Source organism: Rhinolophus hipposideros (genome assembly GCF_964194185.1).
Source record: "Rhinolophus hipposideros genome assembly, chromosome: 11".
NCBI classification, from domain to species: domain Eukaryota; kingdom Metazoa; phylum Chordata; class Mammalia; order Chiroptera; family Rhinolophidae; genus Rhinolophus; species Rhinolophus hipposideros.
Genome location: NC_138057.1, coordinates 9,132,905 through 9,158,612, shown reverse-complemented (window position 1 = coordinate 9,158,612; position 25,708 = coordinate 9,132,905). Strand labels below are relative to the sequence as shown.

General features: G+C 38.4%; 1 protein-coding gene across 6 annotated transcripts; it reads left to right on the top strand.

Annotated features, from left to right (window-relative positions):
- Positions 1–526: 526 nt before the first annotated feature.
- LOC308505453 (zinc finger protein 510-like) lies at positions 527–21,528 on the top strand. 6 transcript variants are annotated; one of them, XM_081067688.1, is made up of 6 exons: positions 527–624; positions 2,900–3,190; positions 3,986–4,044; positions 16,002–16,128; positions 16,416–16,511; positions 18,633–21,528. In XM_081067688.1, exons 2-6 carry the CDS (start codon positions 3,121–3,123, stop codon positions 20,321–20,323), a joined length of 2,043 nt encoding a protein of 680 aa, XP_080923814.1. In that variant the 5' UTR covers positions 527–624; positions 2,900–3,120; the 3' UTR covers positions 20,324–21,528. The 6 variants fall into 6 exon arrangements, with proteins under 6 accessions (XP_080923814.1, XP_080923817.1, XP_080923815.1 ...); XM_081067691.1 differs by having other exon boundaries at positions 15,986–16,128; XM_081067689.1 differs by having other exon boundaries at positions 534–1,728; positions 1,822–3,190; positions 18,633–21,522.
- The last annotated feature ends 4,180 nt before the right edge of the window (positions 21,529–25,708 follow it).

Below are 25,708 nucleotides of genomic sequence, written 5' to 3'. Positions count from 1 at the left end.
ACAAAATTTCCAAACACATAGAAAAGTAGAAAATAGTAAAATGAGCATGGCAAATATTCCAGAGATACAAATTCTTAATATTTTGCTATATTTGCCTTTCCTAGTTATTTTTAAAATTACAAATACATAATACAACGCTAAATACTTTAATATGCATCTCTTAAAAAAGCAAATTTGCCTGCATAATCTCAATGTTGTTATCACAATTAACAAAAGCAACGATAACGTCCCTTAATACCAGTCCATATACAAATTTCCCAAATTGTTCCCAAATGTCTTCTTTTCTCCAACCGGGATCCGATCGAGGACCACACATTGTATTTGCTGGTATGTCCAAGTTTAACCTATAACCTCTCGGGCTGTGGTAGGACCTGCGCTCCAGTTGATAGTACAGATTGTTAATAATATTTTATAACCCCCTAATTTTCCCCAGCCCCTACCACTTCCGACAAACACAATTTGCAAGCGGTCGCGGTGTTTTATGGGAACTGTAGTCTTGCATGTTACGGGTTATCGCGCAGCATTCTGGGAATGGATTTCCTGGGCTTTTCTCTGCGCGTGTGCAGCGAGTTTCACTTTCCTGATGCGGCACTGTCCAGCCTCGCGGTTGCCGAGGATTCGCAGGTCAGGTCAGCTCGTTGCCGATGCCCGACTCCGCGCGCGGCTGTGGGGCCAACGCGGAGGTCTGGGGTTGTGTCCAGGGGAAGCGAACAGGAAGTCCCGGCCTATCCCAGAGCCAGGCTTGGACGTAGAGCTGGGCAAAGCGGGTGGGGGCGGGCGCTAGCCCCGCGGTCCGCAGGGGCGCTGAGTCCTGGTCGGGAGCTGCTCGGTGCGGGCGGGTGTGGGAGCTGACGGCAGCCGGCCGGGGCACGGGGAGCGGGTGCGGGAACCCTTGCTGGCGGTGGAGGGCAATGCGCGTTTACAAGACTGACCACGAACCTGACACAAAGCGCCCCCGGGCCCTTGGTCTGCGGTAAGAGGCCGAACTTAGGAGCCGGAAGGACCGAATACATTCCGCCTTTGTCACTTGGTCGTGTGTCAGGTTTCCCATTTGAAAATAAGGCTATTAGACAAAACTGCTTGGTGGCGTTGTTCAGAGAGAGAGAAGTCATAAACTGCAAAGCATTTATTGAATCAAGTGCTAGTTAATGAGTACTAATAAGTACTAGTTAACAAGCCAACGTTGGCTCTCATCATTTGTGGAAGACAACTTTGTTCATTTCGTTTAATCCTCACAACCAACCTAAATATAGGTATAATCGTATAAAAATAAGAAAATGGGCTCAGAGAAGTGAAATTACACACCCAAAGTCACAAAGGTGAGGAAGCTAGGATGCAAATACAGATATGCTTTATTCCCAAATTCAGACTATTCCTAAATCCTACCTACCTAAAACCCAGTGTTGCAGCTTTCACAGCAATAGCGGAGTGATTTGCACCAAATTCCCAGGATTATGATTGTCAAGCGAGTGTGAACTAAATCTCAGAAGAAAATGTATTTATTCTGAGATTTCTGACACGTCTGCAAAGCCTCTGGGTAAGACTAAGGCTCCTGGCACCACCTGCACTGTCCAGGTTCTGTGCCTTCAAGGGGTTCAGTATGATATTCTAGTGCAGTGCTGTCCAAAAGAAAGGTAAGGTGAGCCACATATGTAATTTTAAATGTTCTAGTAGCCACATTAAAACTAAAAAGAAACATGTGAAATTAATTTTAAGAACATACAGTAGGTCCTTGAATAGCAGTGTTTCATTCAACGCTGTTTCTTTTTAATGTTGATGAGGACCAAAATACGTGAAATTAATTTTAAGAACATACAGTAGGTCCTTGAATAGCAGTGTTTCATTCAACGCTGTTTCTTTTTAATGTTGATGAGGACCAAAATACCAGTTCGTGGCAGGGCTACTGTGTGGAGTTTGCACGATGGGGTTCTCCCCATCTCTTGCTTGGGTTTTCTCTGGGGACTCCGGTTTTCCCCTGCATCCCAAAGATGTGCACATTAGGTTGATGTATCTATATTGTCCCTGTTTGAGTGACTGTGGGTGTGTGTGAGTGCGACCTGCGATGAAAGGGTGTCCTGTTCAGGGTGGGTGCCTGTCTTGCACCCTGAGCTACCAGGAGAGGCTCTGGACAGTTGATACCCTAAAACGAAATAAGCGGGTTTGAAAATAATTGTGTTGTTTTTATTAATCTTTCTTAAATATATCTATAGCTCACAGTTATTTCAGTGTTTAGTATTAGAAGTGTTTTGGGTCCTTAGGTTGAAGTTTGGTGATGTTTTTATGACCAGAAATATGCTGTAGGAACTTAACTCTTGTGTCTATCAATTAGCCTGTGATAAAATTGGTTTTGTTATATGTCATTTCACTTAAAGCTGAAGTTTCCAAGAACTTATGGATTACATTAAGTGAGGACTTCCTCATTGTGTTTATCTTAGTATATCCAAAATGTTATTTCAACATGTGGCACAAGTCACATTTCAAGTGCTTAATAGTGGGATGTGGCTCATGGTTACAATAATTAATAGAACAGTTCTAATAAATTCCAAGAGAATCAGGTTTAACACCCTACACCAGTGGTTTTCAACTAGGGAGATTTTGCTCCCTAGAGGACTTTTAGAAATGTCTAGAGATGTTTTAGGTTGTCACAACTGGAAGGAGGATTGCTACTAACACCTGGTGGTAGGGGCCAGAAATGCTGCTAGATATCCTGCAATGCTCAGGACAACCCCCCACGATAAAGAATTGTCCAGCCCAAAATGTCATATACCTATATATAGGTATAATCTATATTATAGTACCTATAGTATCTATACCTATAAGTATATATGTATAGGTACTGTTGAAATTGAGAAGCACTGCTCTCAATGAAAGTTTCAACTAAAATAAATTTATTTCCTAGGCCTAAATCTCAGCATCTCTGGAACAAAGCAGCTCTTGTGTGGCAGGAAGGAAAGAGCCCTACAGACAGGGCTCCCACCTGGAAGAACAGCCCATCTGACAGGGACCACCCTCACCAGAGCTTCTGAACAGATGCAGGAGAACCCAGAAAGGAGCAGGTCCTGATTTGCTCCGACAGAAGCAGTTCTGAATCACCTTGTCCAGAGAGAGCCAGACTTGGGGATGTCACCACATCCAGAAGCCATCACAGGCTGTGTGACAGTGGAAACTGTGGACCAGCTTGCTGAAGGAGGTGAGCTGGGGTTGAAAGGCCTGGGTGGCTGTCAGGCTGCACAGATAAAGCCAGAGCCAGAGCCAAGGAAATCCTATCTTCAGTTCTTCTTAAATAGCCCCTCATTTTCTTCATTCTTCCCTCTTTCCAGATTCTGAGCCATTCTCATACCATGTCCATCACAAGTGGCATTTAGAGATATGTTAAAGCTTCCTTTGTCTTGAATATATAACATCAGTAGCATGATAGTATGTATAGGAAAGGACTTCTATTTCCAACTCTTGAAACCCTGGAAAAAAAAAATTGAATCTTAGATGTATGTCCCCTGGTCACCCAGGATAAAGCTAGGAGCAAAGCATAGGGCTATTCATTCTGTCACAGGTTAAGTCACTAGAAGTATCTTATTAAAAGTCTTTTCGAGAAATTGCAACAAATTAGAACAAAAAAATTTGAAAATATTTAATCATTAAGCATCTTAACTTTTTTTGGTTAGATTTCTGTTGATTTTCTCAAGGTGTAAATGTTAATGCTGTCTTAATTTTTGTTAGTCAGAGAGTATATACATTTTTTAATGAATAGGAAAGTAATTTACAATCACCCAATGAAAAACAGCAAGGTTACATCCATGCAGTCATGTCAGAGATGTACATATTCACAAGTGCTTTATGTGGTGCTTTGTGCCCCTTCTCAAGGGTCAACAGAACATTTTCACATAGGGAGGCCTTTTCCCCAGCTGGTGGGATGAGGTTTTTAGACAGGTGAATACAGAAGCTGTGTTCAGACCTCTCATAACTGTTCCTCTTTCCTTACCCCCAGCTTATCCATCACAGTTCTCTACACTCTCCCAAGAGCAGCAGAAAATGAATATATCCCAGGTGAGTTATTTATTAACAACTTTTTATATAACAGATTTCATAGATGGTTAAGGAACCATACATTGACATAGAAAAATAGAAATGTGCCAGCATCATTCAAGGAAGATGGAGAAAAGCAGGTGAATAGCACAGCAGAGTTGTCACATGGGTAGATGCAGGTCTTGTGATGTTTACAGGTTTTCCAAAGTGCAGCTGCAAATTTCTTCCTGACTTTTCTGATGCCATGGCAGAGAGTCAGATGGATAAAATTAGTTTAAAGGTTTGCATTGATGAGAAGTTTAAACTACACATTCTTTATGGAATCTGTAAAGTCATCAAAGTCAGGAAAAATGTCTTTGTTGGTATTCATGTAGGTGATAGTATAAATCTTTCCAATAACCACTCTTTCCAGTAAATGCGGGATGTTTGCACTTTTTCCTCAGTGGAAGAAGAGGGCATATTGCCAAAGCAGGACTTTTGTTAATACAGTTGTTCTAAAACAGAAGTGGAGGTAGACATTTTTCTGATCATCCTGCTGATTTCAGGAATAATACTTAGACTAATTGGAAGTCGGCATGAATGACCTTTATGTTCATGTCCTTAAAAATATCTCTCCATAAATATTTCTCTCAAGTACCTGTCATAAACAAGGTGTTCAGCAGATAGTTTAAAGTTCTGTTCTCTGGCAGACGTTACTACATTCCATTTACACTTGAGTCTACTGTCTGAGGCCTTGATGTCTCATATGCCTGTGACCTGCACTCACCAGTGACCTGATTGGGTCAAGTCCAGTGGGTCTTGCCTCATCCTTCCTTCACTAGACCTGTGTGCAGTGCCTGACGGCCCCAGCCATTCCCTCTGGAAGGTCTCCTATGTGAATGTCTGTGAAACCTCCTCTGCTGTGGCCCTGCCTCTTGTTTCTTATGTGGAGTCCTCTTCCTTCTATTGCCCTTTCACATGTCTCATCCACAAGTTCCTATTCCTTCTCACTATTCTTCTTGAGTCATTTCATCTGTCTCTGGTTTTAACAATGAGGCCTTTGCTAGTTCTCCCAAATGTGGCTCTGCAGCCCACCCTGACCAATGGCACTTTTTGTGATGATGGAAATGAGCTGTATCTTCACTGTCCAAAGCAGTGATCTCTGGACACATGTGCCTGTTTGGCATTTGAAATGTGGCTTGTGTAACTGAGGAGCTGAATTTTTAGTTTAGGTTTTAAATAGTCATATGTCCTCATTGGACATAGTTGGCTCACCGTCTCTCTGTAGGTGTCTCTAGCTCAAGGGATTCAAAGCAAAAGTAACATCTATAGCCTTTCCCAAACTCCTTCTCCTCATCTCCCCTTGTTCAGCCAGATACCCGCGCCACAGAGGTGGGATGCATTCTCCGCTCTTGCTCTCACACTCAACTTCTGCCACATCTGGTCGGTAATCACATCTTGCTACTTTTCCATTTGTATTATCAAAGATAATAGCACTTTTACATGGTCCAGCCTAATGTATTTTAAATGCATTTCTCTACTTTATTCTTCCCCATTCTTTCATGGTCTCACGACTGCACTGTTGGAACAGCTTCTTTACTAATCCGCCCACCTGTTTCTCATGCACATCTTCACCAGGGGTAAATTATCTAAATGTTAATGAGGTAATGTCTTATCCGTGTGTAAGTCACCTTAGTGGCTCCTTACCCCATACAATAAAATTCCCAATTTCTCATGATCAGTTCAGGCTTTGGAGGCATCGCCCCTTCCCATTTCTTCCTCTTGCATTATTGCCACTCTGACTTTTTTGGTATCTGTTTGTTGAACAGCCAAGATGTTTGAGGAAATTGACATGCTATAATTGTGGCTTAAAGAATACAGATACTTTTCGTTCTTAATAGTGTTCACTATCTACTGGGAAATACGACATTAAAAAATTCAGTATAATCAAATATATGGTGATGGAAGGAGAACTGACTCTGGGTGGTGAACACACAGTGGGATTTATAGATGATGTAATACAAAATTGTACACCTGAAGTCTATGTAATTTTACTAACAATTGTCACCCCAATAAATTAAAAAAAAAAAAAGAAAAAAAAATTCAGTATGTAACTTTATTCTAAAGCAAAACCGAACCATGTTTAGTTTCTTAAATACATCCTACTGTTCCTGCCTCTACCTCATATTACATTCTCATTGTCGTCTCCAATGAATCATACCCTCATTCTGTTCACCCCTCAAATTCATATGTTGGAGTCCTAACCCTTAATGTTACTATATTTGGAGATAGGGCTAAGTAATTAAGGTTAAATGAGATCATAAGTCACCGAGGCAAAGGCCACTTGAGGACACAGCGAGAAGGTGGTCATCTAAGCCAGGCAGAGAGCCTCACCAGAACCCAACCATGCTGACAGCCTGATGTGGACTTCCAGCCTGTACAGCTGTGAGGACATAAAGTTCTGTTGTTTAAGCTGTGGTATTTGGTTATGGCAGCCCGTGCATCTAAGACACCTGGCTCTTTTTTCTTTTTCTTTTTAATTGTGGTAAAATACAGATAGCATAGTTACCCATTTTTGAGTGTACAGTTCAGTAGTGTAAAGTACATCCTTATTGTTGTGCACCCAATCTCCAGAACTGTTTTCATCTTAAAGATCCATACCCATTATATAGCAACTCCCTATTCTTCCCTCCCTTCAGCCCCTGGCAGACACCATTTTACTTTCTGTCTGAATTTCATTAACATAAGTAGAATCATATAGTATTTGTCTTTTTGTGACTGGCTTATTTCATTAGCATAAAGTCCTCCATAAAGTTCATCCATGTGGTAGCAAGTATCAGAATTTACTTCCTTTCTAAGGCTGAATAATACTGTATTGTAGGTATATACCACGTTCTATTTATCCATTCATCTGATGATGGACACCTAGATTGCTTCCCCTTTTGGTTATTATGAAAAACGTTGCTATGAACATAGGTTTACAAATATCTCTTCAAGACTGCCTTCTAATCTTTGTGGATTGTCTTGATTTTGTTGCTTCATAGTTAAATGATTGATGCATGGTTTATTTCTAGACTCCCATTTCTATTCTGTGGATCCATATGTCTGTCTTCACACCAGTACTACACTGTCTTGATTGCTCTTGCTTTATATAGTTAAGTTTTAAAACCAAAAAGTGCAAGTCCTCAAACTATGTTATTTTTTAAGATTGTTTTGACTATTCAGGGTCCCTTGTAATTTCATAGGAATTTTAGGATCGACATTTCTACAAAAAAGCCATTGGGATTTTTATACAGATTTCACTGTATCTGTAGATCACTTTGGTGAGTATTACTATCATAACAGTATTAAATCTTCCAATCCATGAACATAGGATTCCTTTCATTTGTAGGTCATCTTTAATTCCTTTCAGCAGTGTTTTCTAGTGTTGAATGTATAGATCACTCATCTTCTTGGTTAAATTTACACCTAAGTATTGTTTTTAATTCTATTGTCAATGGAATTGTTTTCTTAATGTTTTTATTGTTCATTGCTAGTGTATAGAAATACAAATGGTTTTTGTGTGTTCATCCTGGAAGTTTGCTGAATTTGTTTATTAGCTCTAACAGTTTTTTGTGGATTTTTTAGTATTTATATATTATATGTATTTATATATTGGATCATGTAGTTTATGAGAAGAGATGGTTTTACTTTTTTCCTTTCCAATTTTGATGTTTTTTTTTTTTTTCTTTTTGTTGCCTATTTGCTGTGGCTAGAACTTCCAGTACAATGAATGGAATTGGTTAAAGCGGGTATCCTTGTCTTATTCCTGATCTTTGGAGTAAAAATTCTTGTCCTATAGTGTTGTATAGATGTTAGCTATGGATTTCTCGTAAGTGCTTTTTATTGTGGTGAGGAAGTTCACTTCTATTCCTAGTTTAAATTTGACTGCTTTTATCATGAAAGGGTATTGGATTTTGTTAGATACTTTTTCTATATCAATTGAGATCGTCATGTGGTTAATTTCTTTCATTCTATTACTATAGTGTGTTACATTGATTGAGTTTTCCTTTGATGAACCATCTTTCATTCCTGGGATACGTCCTACCGGGTTATGGTAAATAATCATTTTAATATTCTGTTAGATTCAGTTTGCTAGTATTTTGTTGAGGAGTTTTACATCTATATTCATAAGGAATATTGATCCTTAGTCATCTTGTGGTTTCTTTGTCTGGCTTTGCTTCAGAGTAACTCATAGGATGAGTTAGGAAGTATTCCCTTTTTTATTTTGGAGAGAGTTAGAGAAGGATTTGTGTTAATGCTTAAATGCTTGGTAGAATTCACCAGTGAAGCCATCTGGTTCTGGGCTTTTCATTGATGGAGAGGTTTTTAATTATAGATCAGCCTCCTTTATATGGATCTGTTCAGATTTTCTTTTTTTAAGTCAATTTTAGTAGTTTGTATGTTTCTAGGAATTTGTCCTTTTCATCTAGGTTACCTACTTTGTTGGTGTACAGTTGTTTATAGGACTCACTTATAGTCCTTTTTATTTCTAGAAGATCAGTAGTAATGTCCTCACTTTCATTTCTGATTTTAGCAAATTTTAGTCGTCTTTTATCTTAGTCTCCCTAAAGATTCATCAGTTGTGTTCAGTTTTGTTGATTCTGTTGTTTTCCTTTTCTTTATTTTGTTTTCCTCTGCTCTGATCTTTTTTATTTTCTTCTTTCACTAGTTTTGGGTTTAATGCACACTTATTTTTCTAGTTCCTTATTGATTTGAGATCTTTTTAAATGTAGGTGTTACAGGTATAAATTTCCTTCTAAGCACTGTTTTATCTGTATCTCATAATTTTTGGTATGTTGTTTTCATTTTCACTGTTTCAAAGTATTTTCTAATTTCCCTTGTTATTTTTCTTTGATCTTTTGGGTGTTTTAAGAGTGTGTTGTTTCATTTTCACATATTTTTTAATTTTCCGGTTTCCCTTCTCTCACTGATTTCTGGTTTCATTCTGTTATGGTCATAGAAGATACTTTGTATGATTTTAACCTTTAAAATGTATTGAATTGAGGTGATGACTTCGTAAGTTATGTAAATGTGTAATCAGTATGTTGTCCATCTGAAACTAATATAATACTGTATGTCAACTATTATACAATTAAAATAAAAAATTTTTAATTTAAAATAATAAAACTTAAAATAAAATGTATTGAGACTTGTTTTGTGGCCTAACAAATGGTCTATACTGGAGAATGTTCCATGTATGCTTGAGAAAAATGTTTATGCTGCTGGTGTTGGCCTAAATGTTCTTGTATATATCTTCTTGGTCTAGTTGATATAGAGTGTTGTTCAAATGTGCTCTTCCAATGTTAGTCTTCTGTCTACTAGTGCTGTCCATCATGAGAGTAGAGTATTAAAATCTCTAAGTATTAGTGTTGAATTATTATTATTTTTTTTTTATTTTTTTTAAAACTGGGGAATATTGGGGAACAGTGTGTTTTTCCAGGACCCGTCAGCTCCATGCCAAGTTGTTGTTCTCAATCTAGTTGTGGAGAGCGCAGTTCAGCTCCAGGTCAACTCGTCATTTTCAATCTAGTGGAGGGTGCAGCTCACTGGCCCATGTGGGAATCGAACCAGCAACCTTGGTATTATGAGCACTGCATTCTAACCACTGAGGTAACTGGCTGCCCAAATTACTTTTTTTTTATCTTTTCAAGTCAGTTCTTCTAGGTTTTTTTTTTTTTGTTTTTTTTTTTTAAGATTTTATTGGGGAAGGGGAACAGAACTTTATTGGGGAATAGTGTGTACTTCCAGGCCTTTTTTCCAAGTCAAGTTGTTGTCCTTTCAATCTTAGTTGTGGAGGGTGCCATTCAGCTTCAAGTTGTTGTCCTTTCAGTCTTAGTTGTGGAGGGCGCAGCTCAGCTCCAGGTCCAGTTGCCATTGCTAGTTGCAGGGGGCACAGCCCACCATCCCTTGCAGGAGTCGAACCGGCAACCTTGTGGTTGAGAGGATGTGCTCCAACCAACTGAGCCATCCGGGAGCTCAGCGGCAGCTCAGCTCAATGAGCGGTGTTCTATCTCAGTTGCAGGGGTCGCTGCCCACCATCCCTTGCAGGACTTAAGGAATTGAACTGGCAGCCTTGTGGTTGAGAGCCCTCTGGCCCATGTGGGAATCGAACCGGCAGCCTCGGAGTTAGGAGCACGGAGCTCCAACCGCCTGAGCCACCGGGCCAACTCAATTCTGCTAGTTTTGCTTCATGTATTTTAAAGCTCTACTGTTAGGTACATGTATGTTTATAACTGTTACATCTTCTTGATGTATTGTTCCTTTTACCATTATAAAGTATCCTTCTTTCCATTCTTTTGTGTGTGTGTGTCTCTCTCTGTTTTTGGTCTTAAAATCTATTTTGCCTAATACTGGTAGGCAAATCCCGGTCTCTTTTGGTCACTATCTACATGGTATATATATTTTACCAGTCTTTTACTTTCAAATTATGGTGTCTTTGAATATAAAGTGTCCATGGCAGACAGAATACAAGTATAAGTAGATCACATTTTTTTAATTGATTCTGCTAATCTCTGCCTTTTAATTCAAGTATTTAACTTAACATTTAATGCACTGATAAGTAGCATTTACCTCCCATTTAGACATTTGTTTTCAGTATGTGATTTTTTTTCTACTTCATCATTTTTGCCTTCTTTTGTGTTAGATAAATATTTCCTAGTATACCATTTTAAATACCTTGCTCCTTTACAAGTTTTTTTTTTTTTTTTGGTATTAGTGGTTACCTTGTTGATTACAGTGAACATCTTAACTCTAACAGTCTTATTCAGATGAATACCATCTTAATTTTAATAGCATACTATAACTTTGCTCTTTTATAGCTGCATTCCCTCCTGACTCCTTTGTGCTGTTATTATTATCCAAATGTTTTCATTCATTGTGTGTATACCAACAGATTTCTAATTACTGCTTTATGCAGTTGTCTTGAAATCATAAGGAGAAAAATAAATACAAATACATTTATAGTGGCTTTTATGTTTTTACCTGTGTAGTTGCTTTTACCTACATAGGTTTCTTCTCCATATGGATTTGAGTTATTATCTAATGTACTTTCATTACAGCCTAAATGACTCCTTTATTAATAATGTACTACTGGCAGGTTTTCCCAGTCCTTGTTTATCTGTGAATGTCATAATTATTTCTTCATTTTTGAAGGATTGTTTTGCTGAATAGTGAAGGCTTGTTTAACAGGCTTTATTTTCAGCACTTTAAGTATGCTTCTTAAAGTGCTGAAAATAAAGCTGATGAGAAATCAGCTATTAATTTTATTTGGGAACCTTTGGAAGTGATGAGTCACTACTCTTGCTGCTTTTAAGATTCATTCTGTCTTTCAGTGCCTTTTGCTTTCTCCTCTCCACATACTCCTGTTATGTGAATGTTGCTACGTTGATTGTGTCGCACAGGTTACTGAAGATTTTTGTTCATTTTCCTTCATTTTTTTTAATGTTCTGTTCTCAGATGGGATCATCTCAGAAGATTTATATTCCAATTGGCTGATTCTCCTGCCTACTCAGATCTGCTATTGAGCCCTCTAGGGAATTTTTCATTTCAATTATTATACTTTCAACTCCAGAATTTCAGTTTGCTTTTCTATCACATACATAATTTCTGTCTCTTTATGGATGTTGTTTATTTGGTGAGACTTTGTTCCCTTACTTTACTTTGGTTCTTTAGATATGGTTTCCTTTAGTTCTTCCTACATATTTAAAATAGTTGATGAAAAGTATTTGTCTAGTTAAAGTCCAATGTGTGGCCCTCCTCGAGGTCAGTTTCTACTGTTTCATACAATAAAAAAAAAACCTTTTTTCTTGTGTATGGTTCTTGTGTATGAACCATTCTTTCTCATTCGTTTGCATATCTCAAATTTTAGTTTATAACTAGACATTTAAAATATAATGTAGCAATTTGTAATCAGAATCTCCCCCACTTCAGCTGTTACGTGTTTGTTCAATGACTCTTTTGAACTAATTCTGTAGAGTCTGTATTCTTTGTAATGTTTGGCCACTGAAGACTGCTCTATTAGCTAAGTAAGTCAGCTAGTAATCGGACAATGATTTCCTTAAATACCTGTAATCAATAAGTCTCCAAACTTTGCCAAGGTGCTCTGTGTGTATGAAGGCATGCCTTCACCAGTTAGCCTGGCATTTTACTACTCCGTATTAAGCCTTCACTTTTCTTGCACTCTCAAGGTTAATGAGAGGTGAGCATGTAGTGCCGTCTCAGATCTTCCCTGAATATACACAAAGCCCAGAGCATGTGTGTCACCTTCCAAATTGCCAGTGATATGTCTGAGCTTTTCAAAGCCCCTTCTGGATAGCTCGCTCTCCAGCTTTTCCTTTTAAGCTTTTTATTAGAATGTTGTTTTCCTTAACTGTATAAATTATCTGACATAGCCATGATAGCAAAGAATATCCTGTGATTTTTTTCTTTTTTTTTTTTTAAATAATGACATGCTGTTTGCAATGGGTGAACTTTGAGTCAAGTCGGATGAAGATAACCTTATGAGTGAGGTCTTCCAGGGAACCACCAGATAGGTCAAATAATGACAGTTCTCTGGAAATGGGGCTTATCTTCTAATTTAACTTGTCTTAGGCCAGAGGACTTGGGTCTCAGCAGCATTTTGGTAGTATCTGCTCTTGCTCTTCTCCTATGGCAATGGGATCCCACCACTGGCTTCAAGCTATGTGCTTTGATGCCTTTTCTCTTACGTGTTAAGTATTCTGTAGTGGAGATATACAAGGTGGCGGTGAGTGGATTTAAGCAGTGACAGTTCTTCCCCTTCACTAGCCAGCACCACATGGGGCAGAAAGGGACTTCCTCTGAATTCTCCCCTAATCATCTCTGTGACAGGATGGGTTCCTAGAGGAAAATCCCACAAGAAGGTAGAGATCACCCATCTGTGATACATACCACCTCCCCAGGAACTTCACACTCACATTTGCACACACACGGGCTTTAGCAGGTTGCTCAAATTTTTCTAGCTTTATCTTCCTATTGTTTTATATGGAGTTTGGTAGCATTAAGCAAATGAGTGGGGGCCTGATTCTCCCTAGAGGTTCCTATGTCTTCTGATTTCAGATTGTATGTTGTTTTTTTAATTAAAGCTTATTGGGGTGACAATTGTTATTAAATTACATTGATTTCAGGTGTACAATTCTGTATTACATCATCTATAAATCCTATTGTGTGTTCACCACCCAGAGTCAGTTCTCCTTTCATCACCGTATATTTGATCCCCCTTACCCTCATCTCCGTCCCCCCACCCCCTTTACCCTCTGGTAACCACTAAACTATTGTCTGTGTCTATTCAGATTGTATGTTTGCCATACAATTTCATTTCTCTGATGAGTTCAAAAAGGCATTAATTTACAATTTTCCCAGCTTCCTTCTTGTTATAAGGCTGTTAATACATATACCACATAACAATGCTTTTGGTTAATGACAGATTGCGTATACGATGGTAGTATACCACACAGCCTAGGTGTGTATATAGGCTATACCATCTAGGTTGTGTAAGTGCACTCTGTGATGTTCACACAATGATGAAATCACCTAACAATGCATTTCTCAGAACATATCTCCAGATTTAAGTAGTGCATATCTGCGTTGTTCTCTCAGTTCTCTACATCTCCGAGTAAAACTTCAAAGCCATACTGTATGATTGTAATTTTTTCTAATTTGGTGACACTCTTTTTGTTTTTTAATATGTAAAGTGCGCAAGAAAATAATTTATATTTCAGTTAAGTTGGTTAATTACATCTTCTGTATCAGTGGTTACCAACCTTTTTATGTCAATGTCAGATAGTAGGCTTTGTGGGAGATAAAAGTCTCTGTTGGAACTACCAAACTCTATAGTTGTAGTGCTATAGTAACCTTAAATAACACATAAACAAATAAATATAACTGTGTTCGAATAAAATTTCATTTATAAAAAAACCAGTAGTGGGTCACATTTGGCCTCTGGGCTGTAGTCTGCTAACTCCTGTTCTAAATCCCTTTTGGTTTTTTTCATTCTGCTTGTCCTGTGAGTTACTGAGAGAGTTGTGTTGAAATCATTAATTACAACTGTGTATCTATCTTATTTCTGTTAACTTTTGTTTATATATAGTCAATTCTTATTATTCTCAGTCACCACGGACACTGAAATTAGCAAATACTGAGTCCTTCCTCCTAAGGGAAATAATAGGGTTAGGTTCCTACAAGCCTATTTTGAACAACTAATCTGTACAGAACATTGTTTAAATGTGTTTTTGTTTAAAACACCTTATTTAATATTGTTGATGTCTAATCTAACAGTCAATAGCACCATAATTTGTGCTTCAATACATACAGCTTATCTAACACCCTTGTTTTTTCCATAAGTCATAACATAACTTTGCACTTAGGAACATAACAGCACTTCTGCACTACACAGGGGAGCCGTTTTAAAAAGTGAAATCACAAGAAAAGTGCAAAAAAAAATGTGCTAAATAGACTGCAAAGAGACACTTGTTTACAGTGTGACAGTTGAAAGAAGAAAGCAAGGAATTATCTTGTTCAACCTCAGCTTGGAAAATGTATTGGGCAATTTTTTTACCATTCTGTGAATGTCTGCAAAATCATGAGTATTGATTTTGAAGTTACAAGTAAATTTTAGTGAGTAGGTGAATTTGCAAATACAGAATCTGAATAAAGAGGATTGACTGTGTTTGGAAGCTACCTACCATGTTTCCCTGAAAATAAGACTTAGCCAGACCATCAGCTCCAATGCATCTTTTGGAGCAAAAATTAAATCCTTATAGTATAATAAGACTGGGTCATATGCATTATAATGTAAGACTGGGGTCTTATATTAATTTTTGCTCCAAAAGACGCATTAGAGCTGATGGTCTGGCTAGGTCTTATTTTCAGGGAAACGGTATATTTTCAAGTGCATACCAATTTGTGTTATCTTCTGTTAAAAGGATCATTTTATCATATTGTTATTCATTATGTTTTATCATTCTTACCTTCAAAATATTTTTCATGTTCATCTTAACATAACCACATTGACTTTCTTTTGGTTAGTGACTATGTATGTATCTTTTTCATCCTTTTACTTTGAATCTGCACATATCTCTCTCTATAAATTGTGTTTTCCATGTTGTTTTTATGCTGTCAATCTTTAATTGGATCGGTTAGTCCAGAAGTTGACAAACTTTTTTCTGTAATGGGTCAGATATTACATATTTTCAATTTTGATAGTTTTAAGATCTCTTATGGAAGCACTAGGCTCTGCTGTTTTGGCAGAAAAGTAACTATGGACAATACAAAATGATTGAGTATGTGTAGTTGTGTTCCAATAAAACTTCATTTTAAAGTGGCAAGCTGGATTTGGCCACATGTCATAATTTTCTGAGCCCTAGCCTAGAGTATGCCTACGGTAGTGTATTTGGGTATGGGATAAAAATTGTAGGAAATTTATTTATTTGCTAAAAAAAATTTAAGCAACAAAAGCTTTACTAATGTGCTTATTTATAGTACATGTATAACTCATAAATGTATACAAATTAAGTTACAAACATTTTTACTAATTGAATAACTCCAAAGTATAAGAAAATGAGGGGACTGCCTGGTTAGCTCAGTTGGTTAGAGTGTGAGCTCTCAACAGAAAGGTTGCCAGCTCAGTTTCCACATGGGATGGAGGGCTGCGCCCCCTGCAACTGAAGACTGAAAACGGCGACTGGACGTGGAGCTGAGCTGCACCCTCCACAACCAGACTGAAGGACAATGACTTGACCTGGAGCTGATGGGTCCTGGAAAAAACACACTGTTCCCCAAAAAAATTTTTTTTAGAAAAGTAAAATTAGATCCAAAATAGGCATACTTATTTTCATTTGTTGTTTTAAGCTCTTTACAGTAAACAAGAATTGTTATCTTAGGTATTTTCTGTGTCACCTAATTCTAAACCCTTCAAATTGAACAGAAATATGCTGTTACAGGCCTCAGTGTCCTTCAAGGACGTGACTGTGGAGTTCACCCAGGAGGAGTGGCAGCACCTGGGCCCTGCTCAGCGGGCCCTCTACAGAGATGTGATGCTGGAGATCTACAGCCACCTCGTCTCCGTGGGTGAGCAGATAAGCATTTACCTTTGTAAATAAGAAGGCATTTCCTTTTAACATCCCAGTACACATGAATACTTTAGGTTTTAATGTTATTTACTTTTTAACTCAGGAGTATAATAAAGTAACTAAGTCCTGTTGAGGAATAGAAAGAATGTTTGTGTTGTCAACTCCCAGTGATAAATTCAAATGAGGACCTTCAGGTTACTGTTCCTGAAGCTGTATTTTTTTCCATTTTTGGAGATCAAAAAGCTTGTCATCTGGTCTAAATATGCCATTGTTCCGTATTTACAGGAAACTGCATTTACAAACCAGGGGTGATCTTCAAGTTGGAGCAAGGAGAAGACTCTTGGTTCTTAGAGGAAGAAGTCTCAAACCAGAGCCACCAAGGTAAGTTACTGAGCACTAGCAGACAGAATTCTGTGGGGGTAGTTAGACTCCAGAAGGGCAGGTTTGAGGTGAACACCTCTGCATTTCAAGACTTTTCTTAAAAGGCCCAAAGGCACAAAAAGTACCAATCAAAAGCAAATGATTAATAAACTTGACTAAATTAAAATTGAGAACTTTGTTCATAAAAGATACCATTAAAAGAATGAAAAGACAAGCCACAGAGTAGCAGAATATGTATACAGTACAAGTAACCTAGGAAGGATAAGCTTCCTGAAAATGTAAGCACTTTGGCAAGTCAATGTAGGGAAAGGTAGCAACCCAGTTGAAAAACAGGTGAAAGACTTTGAACAGAAACTTTCAAATGGCCATTAAATCTTTGAAAATGTGTTTAATCTCTTTAGTTTCTACAGGGTGCAAAAAATATATAAGTTGAGATAAAGAGATAATGTACGATATGTGGTAAGATTAACAAATATAGCAATGCCAAGTTCTGGTGAAGATGTGAAATATTAAAGACCCTCATTCACTGACTGAAAATGTAAACTGGTAAAACCACTGTGGAATCTGGAGAATGTTATCAAATCAAGTTGAAGTTTTACATACTTTGTAACCCAGGGTTCCTTTTCCTAACTGTATTCCCTATAGAAAGTCATGATTGTGTTCTCTAAAAGAATAATTTGGCAATATTATTTTTCCCCCAAATTGGGCTCATTGGCAATAGAATAAATAAATTGTTGTATTCCTTAAGGGAGAATTATAAAGTTACATAAAATCTTATACAGTGATTACATAATATTAAGCAAATGAAATAAACATATTAAGCAAATGAAATAAAAAATGTAAATATGCGTGTATAATTACATACACACATCAGAAACAGACAAAACTCAGTTACATTTTTAGGAATTTATATATTGGTGATAAAACTACAATGAAAGTCAAAGGAATGATAACATAAATATGAAGAGTGGTGAACTCATAAGCATGAAGAAGTTGTAAACTGGCAAGGTTGAATAGGGATTTTTGCAGAATCATTTGTGTTCTATTTCTTGGGCTGGTTTTTAATTCCATTAGTGTTTATACTGTTATATTACACATAAGTTTTATGCAGATATAAATTATTTCATGCTTAACAAAGAGTTAAGAGATGATCCACAGTGGATGATATTTACAACTCATATAACCCGTACAGGATGGGCATCCAGAATACATAAAAATTTGTACCTTTCTTAAGTGTCATCTTCGCAGTAAGGCTTTCCATGATACCCCATGTAAAACTGCATCACTCATATGAAATTGAAATGTGGAAATTTAGGATGAAGTGATCAGGGTCACTTATTATTCAGTTTTGAAAAATGGAATAAATCAGCGGTACCACAGCCAGAATTAGGCAGTGACTCTAATTTATTTGCAAGAATGGATTTTTCTTTCATCAGTTTTACACTGTAAGGTGGATTAGATCCTGAGCTATAAATGTCTTCATTTAATCATGAGGCAGTTAGTGATATCAATTTGATGTTGAATGGAAACAAGGGATGATGTCAAATTGGATGCAGACTCTTGAATATTCTACCAGTATAGCCTAGATAATGTAGGATCTATCCTGCAATTTATTTCACAAACCAAACCCTTCCCATTGGGCCTAGCCCATAATGCTCATTATCTCCTAATTTATTTTATTATTCTATATAAGTTTATTGTCCTTTTTGTATTCATCCCATTATCTAGTTTTCCTGCTTCTCCTAAAATACCACTCCTATAAAAGTTTAATTTCTATTTTCCTTTTCTTTCCACTTCTCCATCCAGGTAGGAAAATCCAATTTATCACAATGTAAGTACAGGTAGACACTTATTACCAGTTTACCCTCTCCTTTTTGCTGTATCAATATTATTTTTTAAAGGAGAGTGACTGTGTATATGTTCACACACAGACACAAGGTATGTAATCTTGAGCAGCAAAAAAACTTAAATGCAACATAGGCTATATGTCTATAAGGCTGACTCTCATAAGAAATGTAAAGATTCATAAGGTGTTTACAACATAGGCTATATGTCTATAAGCCTGACTCTCATAAGAAATGTAAAGATTCATAAGATGTTTACAATTTTTCCCGGTTTTAGAACATTACAGAGATGATGGCCTGATCAAGGGGAACAAGAACATCAAAGACAAACACTTGCAGCAAGTTACATTCATCAATAATAAATCTTTGACTAGAGAAGAGGAAGTTTTGGGGAAACCATTTAATCTGCACATAGCTCCTGTTTCTTCACCAAAAATGTCCTGTAAGTGTGACTCATGGGGAGTGAATTTACAAAGTATTTCTCAGTTCATCATTAATAGAACCTATTCAAGAAAAAAAACAGGTTGCTGTAATGTCTGTGAAAATTTGCCTTTCAAAATTAACTTTGAGAGAACTCATATTGGAGAGAAATGTTGTGAATGTAATAAAAATTGGAAAGCGTTCAGTTATAAAGAAAATCTTCCTGAGCATCAAAAGTGTCAAAGTTTGGAACAATCTTTTGAATATAATGTAATTGGAAAAGCCTATGATAAAGCTGCCTGTGTTATACATAAGAGTACTCACACAGGAGAAAAGTCCTGTAAAGATGATGAATCTAGGGAAAACTGTGGTAAGACAAATTTCTTGGACCACAAAAGAACTGGGACAAGGGAGAAACATTCTCATTTTAATCAGTGTGGGAAATCCTGTGAGAAATCAGCTGTCAAGGAATACAATAAATTTAACATGGCTGTGAAACACTATGAATGTAATGCAAGAGGGAATAATTTCAACAGGTATTCACGTCTCACTCAACCTCAGAGAACTGTCACAGAAGAGAATCCATTGGTATGTAATGACAGAACACAAACTGGGGATAAAGCATTTGACTATCATGAAAATAGGAAATCCTACCAGACATCAGCCGGCAAAGTACACCAGAGAACTCACTCTGAGGTAAAACCCTACAAATGTAATGAATGTGGGAAATCCTTCTGTCAAAAAGGACATCTCATTCAACACCAGAGAACCCACACGGGAGAGAAACCATTTGAATGTAATGAATGTGGAAAAACTTTTTCCCAGAAGTCACATCTCAATACACATCAGAGAATTCACACAGCAGAGAAACCCTATAAATGTAATGAATGTGGGAAAACATTTGTCCAGAAATCAACCCTCAGGGGACATCAGAGAATTCATACAGGAGAGAAGCCTTATAAATGTAGTGAATGTGGGAAAACTTTTGTTCAAAAGTCAACTCTCAGAGTTCATCATAGAATTCACACAGGGGAGAAATCCTTTCAATGTAATGAATGTGGGAAAACTTTTGGCCAGAAGTCAAACCTCAGAATACATCAGAGAACTCACAATGGTGAGAAAGCTTATCAATGTAATGAATGTGAAAAATCCTTCTGGCGAAAAGACCATCTCATTCAACATCAGAAAACGCACACAGGAGAGAAACCATTTAAATGTAATGAATGTGAGAAAACTTTCGCCAGGACATCAACCCTCAGAGTGCATCAGAGAATTCACACTGGGGAGAAACCATTTAAATGTAATGAATGTGGGAAAAAATTTGTCCGGAAGGCAATACTTAGTGATCATCACAGAATTCATACAGGGGAGAAACCCTTTCAGTGTAATAAATGTGGGAAAACTTTTGGCCAGAAATCAAACCTCAGAATACATCTGAGAACTCACAGTGGGGAGAAATCTCATGAATGTAATGAATATGGAAAATTGTATAAGAAGTCAACCCTAAATATATGCCAGAGAATTCAGGGAGGGAGAAAACCCTGTTGATATAACAACTAAAGGAAATCCTTCTGGCTAAAAGACTAACTGACATCAGAAAATTCACACAGGAGAGAAACCACACAAATATGAATATACGAAGAATTTTGTCCAAAAGGTAACCTTGAGAGTATATGAGAGAATGGGTACAGGTTTCTGTTTCTTTCAAAGTACTATGGAAAACCCTTTTGAATGATGTCATGCCTATCAGATAACACACATATCACACAGGCTGGTAGTTCATTAGCTAGGAAGAATTTCATTTTTCCTCTAGGCATATAGCTAATCTAATTTCTCAGTCTCCCTTTCATCTAAGTGGGACTTTGTGACTGGCTAGTGGAATGTGAATGCTCATATTGTATGCCACATCCAGTTCTAAGAAAAGACTTCCCTAACTACCAGGCTGCTGTCAGGGTAAAATGGAGATGACTTTCCAGACAACCTTGGGCACCATGCTTTAACATGGCATAGCACAGGGTGCCTGAAATATGTGAAACAAAATTCTCTTCCACATCTTTATTATTTGAACATTTTTGAGCAAGAATTAAGCTTGTATTCTGTTGAGCTCTTACATATTTGGGTGTATTTCTGTACATAAAAGCCTTCCCTCTGCTAGAGAGTCAGAATACTACTGGATAAGCCAAGCTTTTATTATTCACAGGGTACAAACCTTATTAGAGGGTTGCTATGTGAAAGAGTCCCTCAAAGCTCATCGGAGAATTCCTACAAAAGACATCCTTTCAATATAATGAAGTAGGTGGTACCACCTGATACAGGGCTTTGTGTGAACCTAAAAAGTTAGGTTTTGTGGGTTATTTTTGGATGAATGGTGAAAAGCCATCATGCAAGTAAAATAAATGTGGATTAATGTCATGAAGCCACTCTCCCTCCACACCTCATGTTACCTCCATGTACCCCAATCTCAGCTGCTTTAAAGGGAAAGAAGTTTTCCTGTCTCCAGAGGGTATCCAGAGCCTTTACCAGAGACCCAAGTATTCTGGGAGACTTCAAGGAAGGGAAGGACTCAAGCTTTTATGATTCTATGGGATACAGATACCCAAGTTAACATCTTATCAGTTTCCATGGAGGTAAGGGGCACTAGATTTAGCACTAGTTGTTGGAGGTACGGGGCACTAGTTGTTAGGGCAGGGTTTACAATAGGGAAGAGAAATGGATGTGACCTTATGAATAAATGGAGGCTCTTTGTACCAGTGAACTGTATTGTGGTTACTTCTACATCTGAAAGTATAGAAGTTAATGTTTTATGCTATACTCCCTCTTCCCAAGTCACAGAATTGTCCCAGTAAGGAAGAGTTGCATGTAAAGAAGATAACTTTGAGGTCCCACAGCCCTTAATTACTATTTTGGACTTTGAGTGTGTGACTGATTTTGTTGATTGGAATTTATGGCAAAAGGAGGCGCCCTTGGGAGTGGAGAGGAAGGGTGGTTTGACTTGATGCCCTGACAAGGCTACCAAGTATAGCCCTTTTTAGCTTACTCAAGCTCTTTTACACTAGACACCTGACTCACACCTCTGACTTGATTTGGAGGTGTGTCATCTTAGACTTAACCAACTAACAAGATGGAAAAGACTTAAGCCCTCATGTGTGAAATGCACATGGTATAGTCAAGAATACAGCTGTCCTGGTCCTTGCGGTATCTTAGCCGTACATGAAATAGTAGCAGCTATCCTTTAGGAAAGTTATCCCCCATTTTGCTGCCTAAAGCAAAGCTGCTGGCTCAGTAGGGCCCTAAATTCATAGAGGTTGCTCTTACTGGGCCTGGTTTCATTGATGGTTTGGCTAGTTGGGATTACTCAGATGCTGTGAGTACCGTGTTTCCCCGAAAATAAGACCTAACCAGAAAATAAGCCCTAGCATGATTTTTCAGGATGCTTGTAATATAAAATAAGCCCTACTATATTTCCCCAAAAATAAGACTGGGTCTTATATTAATCTTTGGTCCAAAAGACACATTAGGGCTTATTTTATATTACGAGCATCCTGAAAAATCATGCTAGGGCTTATTTTCCGGTTAGGTCTTATTTTCTAGGAAACATGGTATTCAACCTCAATGCCATTAAGCAGACCCATAAATTGATGTGTTCTCAACTCTAGCCATACTCTAGCATTTCCTTTTGTTGTGTCCTGCATGACGAGAGCTGTGGGGACTGAGAAGGGCGGTGCAGGGTTAAGAAAGACAGCAGCCAAGAGTAGAGTGGGCAAGTGGGGCCAAGGGACTCAAGCCTCAAGGGTTGAGCCCTGAATCAGGCCAGCACATAGCTTTTATTAGTTAACTGAGTAAGTAAAGTTTGTTAATCTCAAGATCTGTGAATCTCATGCATCATACTAGGACGCTGATTTAAGCCAATCACCTTTGCCCGCAGGCAGCCGAAATCTGAGAGCCCCAGGATGACTTTGTAATGGTGATACGTGCCTCCCAAGGGACAAAACCTTTATGCAGAAATAGATGGAGAACACATCATTGAGTCACTTCCCCTGCAGGTTGTGGGAAGGAATGCAGCCACAGAGGCAGAAGCTCTCCTTAGACGGGGGAAGGTGGGAGGGCTTTGCCCACCTCTATCGACCCCGTGAGTCCTCCAGATGGCCCCCATGTGACTGTGCCTGGCTTAGGTCGTTCCCCCTGTGGGGAATCTTATCCATCATTGGCTAACGAGCCATCCTTTGGGGCCAAACAGGAAGACATAAGGTGTAAGCAGAAAGGTGAAGCAATGTCCCTGAAAGGATTAGTCTCACAGACTCTCCTTTCTTTTTAGGGTAGGCACAAGGGGACAGACCAGTAGGCTGCTGCATGGCAACACCGTTTGATGAAATTTGGTGTGTTTCTATTGATTCTTGGGCTCTTACTGTGCCTGTTTGACATGCCACTTGTAACACTACAAAATGACAAAAGCACCCCTCTTTGGTGCTGCAAACTGGGGAAAATCATAGCTGCTGAGCACAAAATCTGGGTTGTTTAACTACCGTATTTGCCAGTGTATAAGACGATTTTTTGGCCCCGAAAAATATGCCTCCAAGTGGGGGAGGGTCGTCTTATACGCCAGGTACACTTCAGATAGACTGCCCATAGTGCTTGCCCCGTGCCATAGTGGCCTCCCGATGCCCGCCCACTTCATTCCACATACCGTTCAGGCATCAGCAGCGCTGCTGGGTGTATGCTCGGCTGTTATGCGATTTTGCTGTTATGCGATTTTACCACACTCGCAAAATCGCACACAGCCGAGCATACACCCAGTATGATAGCGCAAAATCGCGAATCGCGATACCATACTGGGTGTATGGTCGGCTGTGTGCGATTTTGCGAGTGTGGTAAATTCGGGTTACCGTATATTTCTTTACATATGCATTGAAGATTCACGATTTTGCGCTATCATGGTGCCTGTTAGAATGTTGAAGAGCTCGCACTTACGCACTAGTGAGGTCCCAGGGAGATGCTGATGCAAGGGTGGACCAGACTGCTATAGTGACAGGGCGGGCAAACAGGGAGCAGGGACCAATCAAATCAGGCTTTGTATACAGCCAACAGCCAACCACAATACTGCACCATTGTACAGTACAGCATAGAAAATGTCGACCAGTCAAACCCCTATCATCCCTATCATGGCACCAGCCAAAAGAAAGAAGTATGATGCAAATTTTAAACTGAAAGTTATTTGGTGTGTGGAAGGTGTGCGGAAGAGGGGGTAGTCTTATATGGTGAGTATATAACAAACTCTGTATTTTGAGTGGAAATGTTAGGGGGTCGTCTTATATGCCCAGTCGTCTTATACGCCGGCAAATACAGTAGATGTCCATGGTAAGAAACACTTATTCTCTGACAGAAATGACTGGAATCACCTTACTGATCAAGTCTTCATTACCCTGACTGCTACTATTGCTGCCTGGATCAATTGTCTTATTGACACAGCAAAACATCCACCATCATACATTGGATATAAAGTAAAGGTCTCTATTCAATGCTTCATTTGATGTAATTTGATTGTAGAAGCTGTAATATTTTTTCTGGATTAATAGCTAATGCTCAGTATACCATTTGATTAATTCACCCCCTTTCCTACTGATTTTAAATACCTTCATATGCTAAATTTGTCATTTGTGAAGATACTGCATATGGCTGCTCATGACTCGTTCCCTACATTCTGTTACATTAGTAACAGATGCTCCTTTTGTGAACAAGGCTGGCACATACCTTGTATGATCCAAAATACTCTGTCTTTTTTGTCCTGACACTCAATGTTTCACTGAAGGGTATTTGAATAAAGTTTAGAAAATGAAAATACCTGTTAGGATGTTGGAAATGAAACATCACAGAACTCTATATACTCTATAGCTGTCAGCCGCCTTGCCAAGAAGATGCATCTGCAATAAGAGAAGATAGTGTCAGTGTGATGTTCCCTGATAATCAAGAGATTAGTGTTTACTCCTTTTATGAGAATATAAAAAAAGTCTCATAATTTTTTTCTTGGATTTTTAAGATATTTAAAATCATTTCCCACACATTCCCTTTTACATATAATAGTTGAGCGTTATGATTCGATTTGCTGTCAAGTTCAGGATCATCTACCTTCCAGGATGGAACCAATTCACCCAAGTGGCCGGAGTCATTCATTGGGAGGCCAGGTGACAAAGTTCCGTGACTGGGCACTCAGGCTTTACCTGCTGTCCTCTTGATGAGGTAGACCCACAGGGCACCTGACCACACAATACATTATCAACTGGAGACCTTGTCTATGCTGTAGTCATAACTACTCCCTTCTCCCCCCTGGTTGATCTCCTTTCCAGGTCATGGACTTTTATTCCAACAGATGAGTGCCTCATCTAGAGACACTGGAGGAACCTACCTGTCTATTAGGGTCTTCAAGCTCCTAATAGACAGGAGCTTGAAGAAGCTTCCATGCAGGCAGGGATTTTTACCTGTTTGCTTCCTAATGTGTCACAAGTGTATGAAACAGTTCCTGTGCATAATGGACACTCAAATCCTTTCAGGGACATAAGCAATGTCCCTGAAAGGATTAGTCTCACAGACTCTTCTTTCTTTTTAGGGTAGGCACAAGGGGACAGACCAGTAGGCTGCTGCATGGCAACACCGTTTGATGAAATTTGGTGTGTTTCTATTGATTCTTGGGCTCTTACTGTGCCTGTTTGAAAAACAGAATTATCTTACTTTGAAGATAGAATTATCAAAATGAAAACCGAACATGTTCTTTTGATACTGCAAATTCCCTTTTGAGATTATTCATCATTTATTATGAATAGTTAAGGAAAATTATTGCTGTAAGTTCCCACTCAAAGACTTCTGTTTCAGATATTTTCTAAACTTGCTATAAGAATCTTGTTCTTAATATTCAGATGTGTACAGTACTGTTCTTTGTCA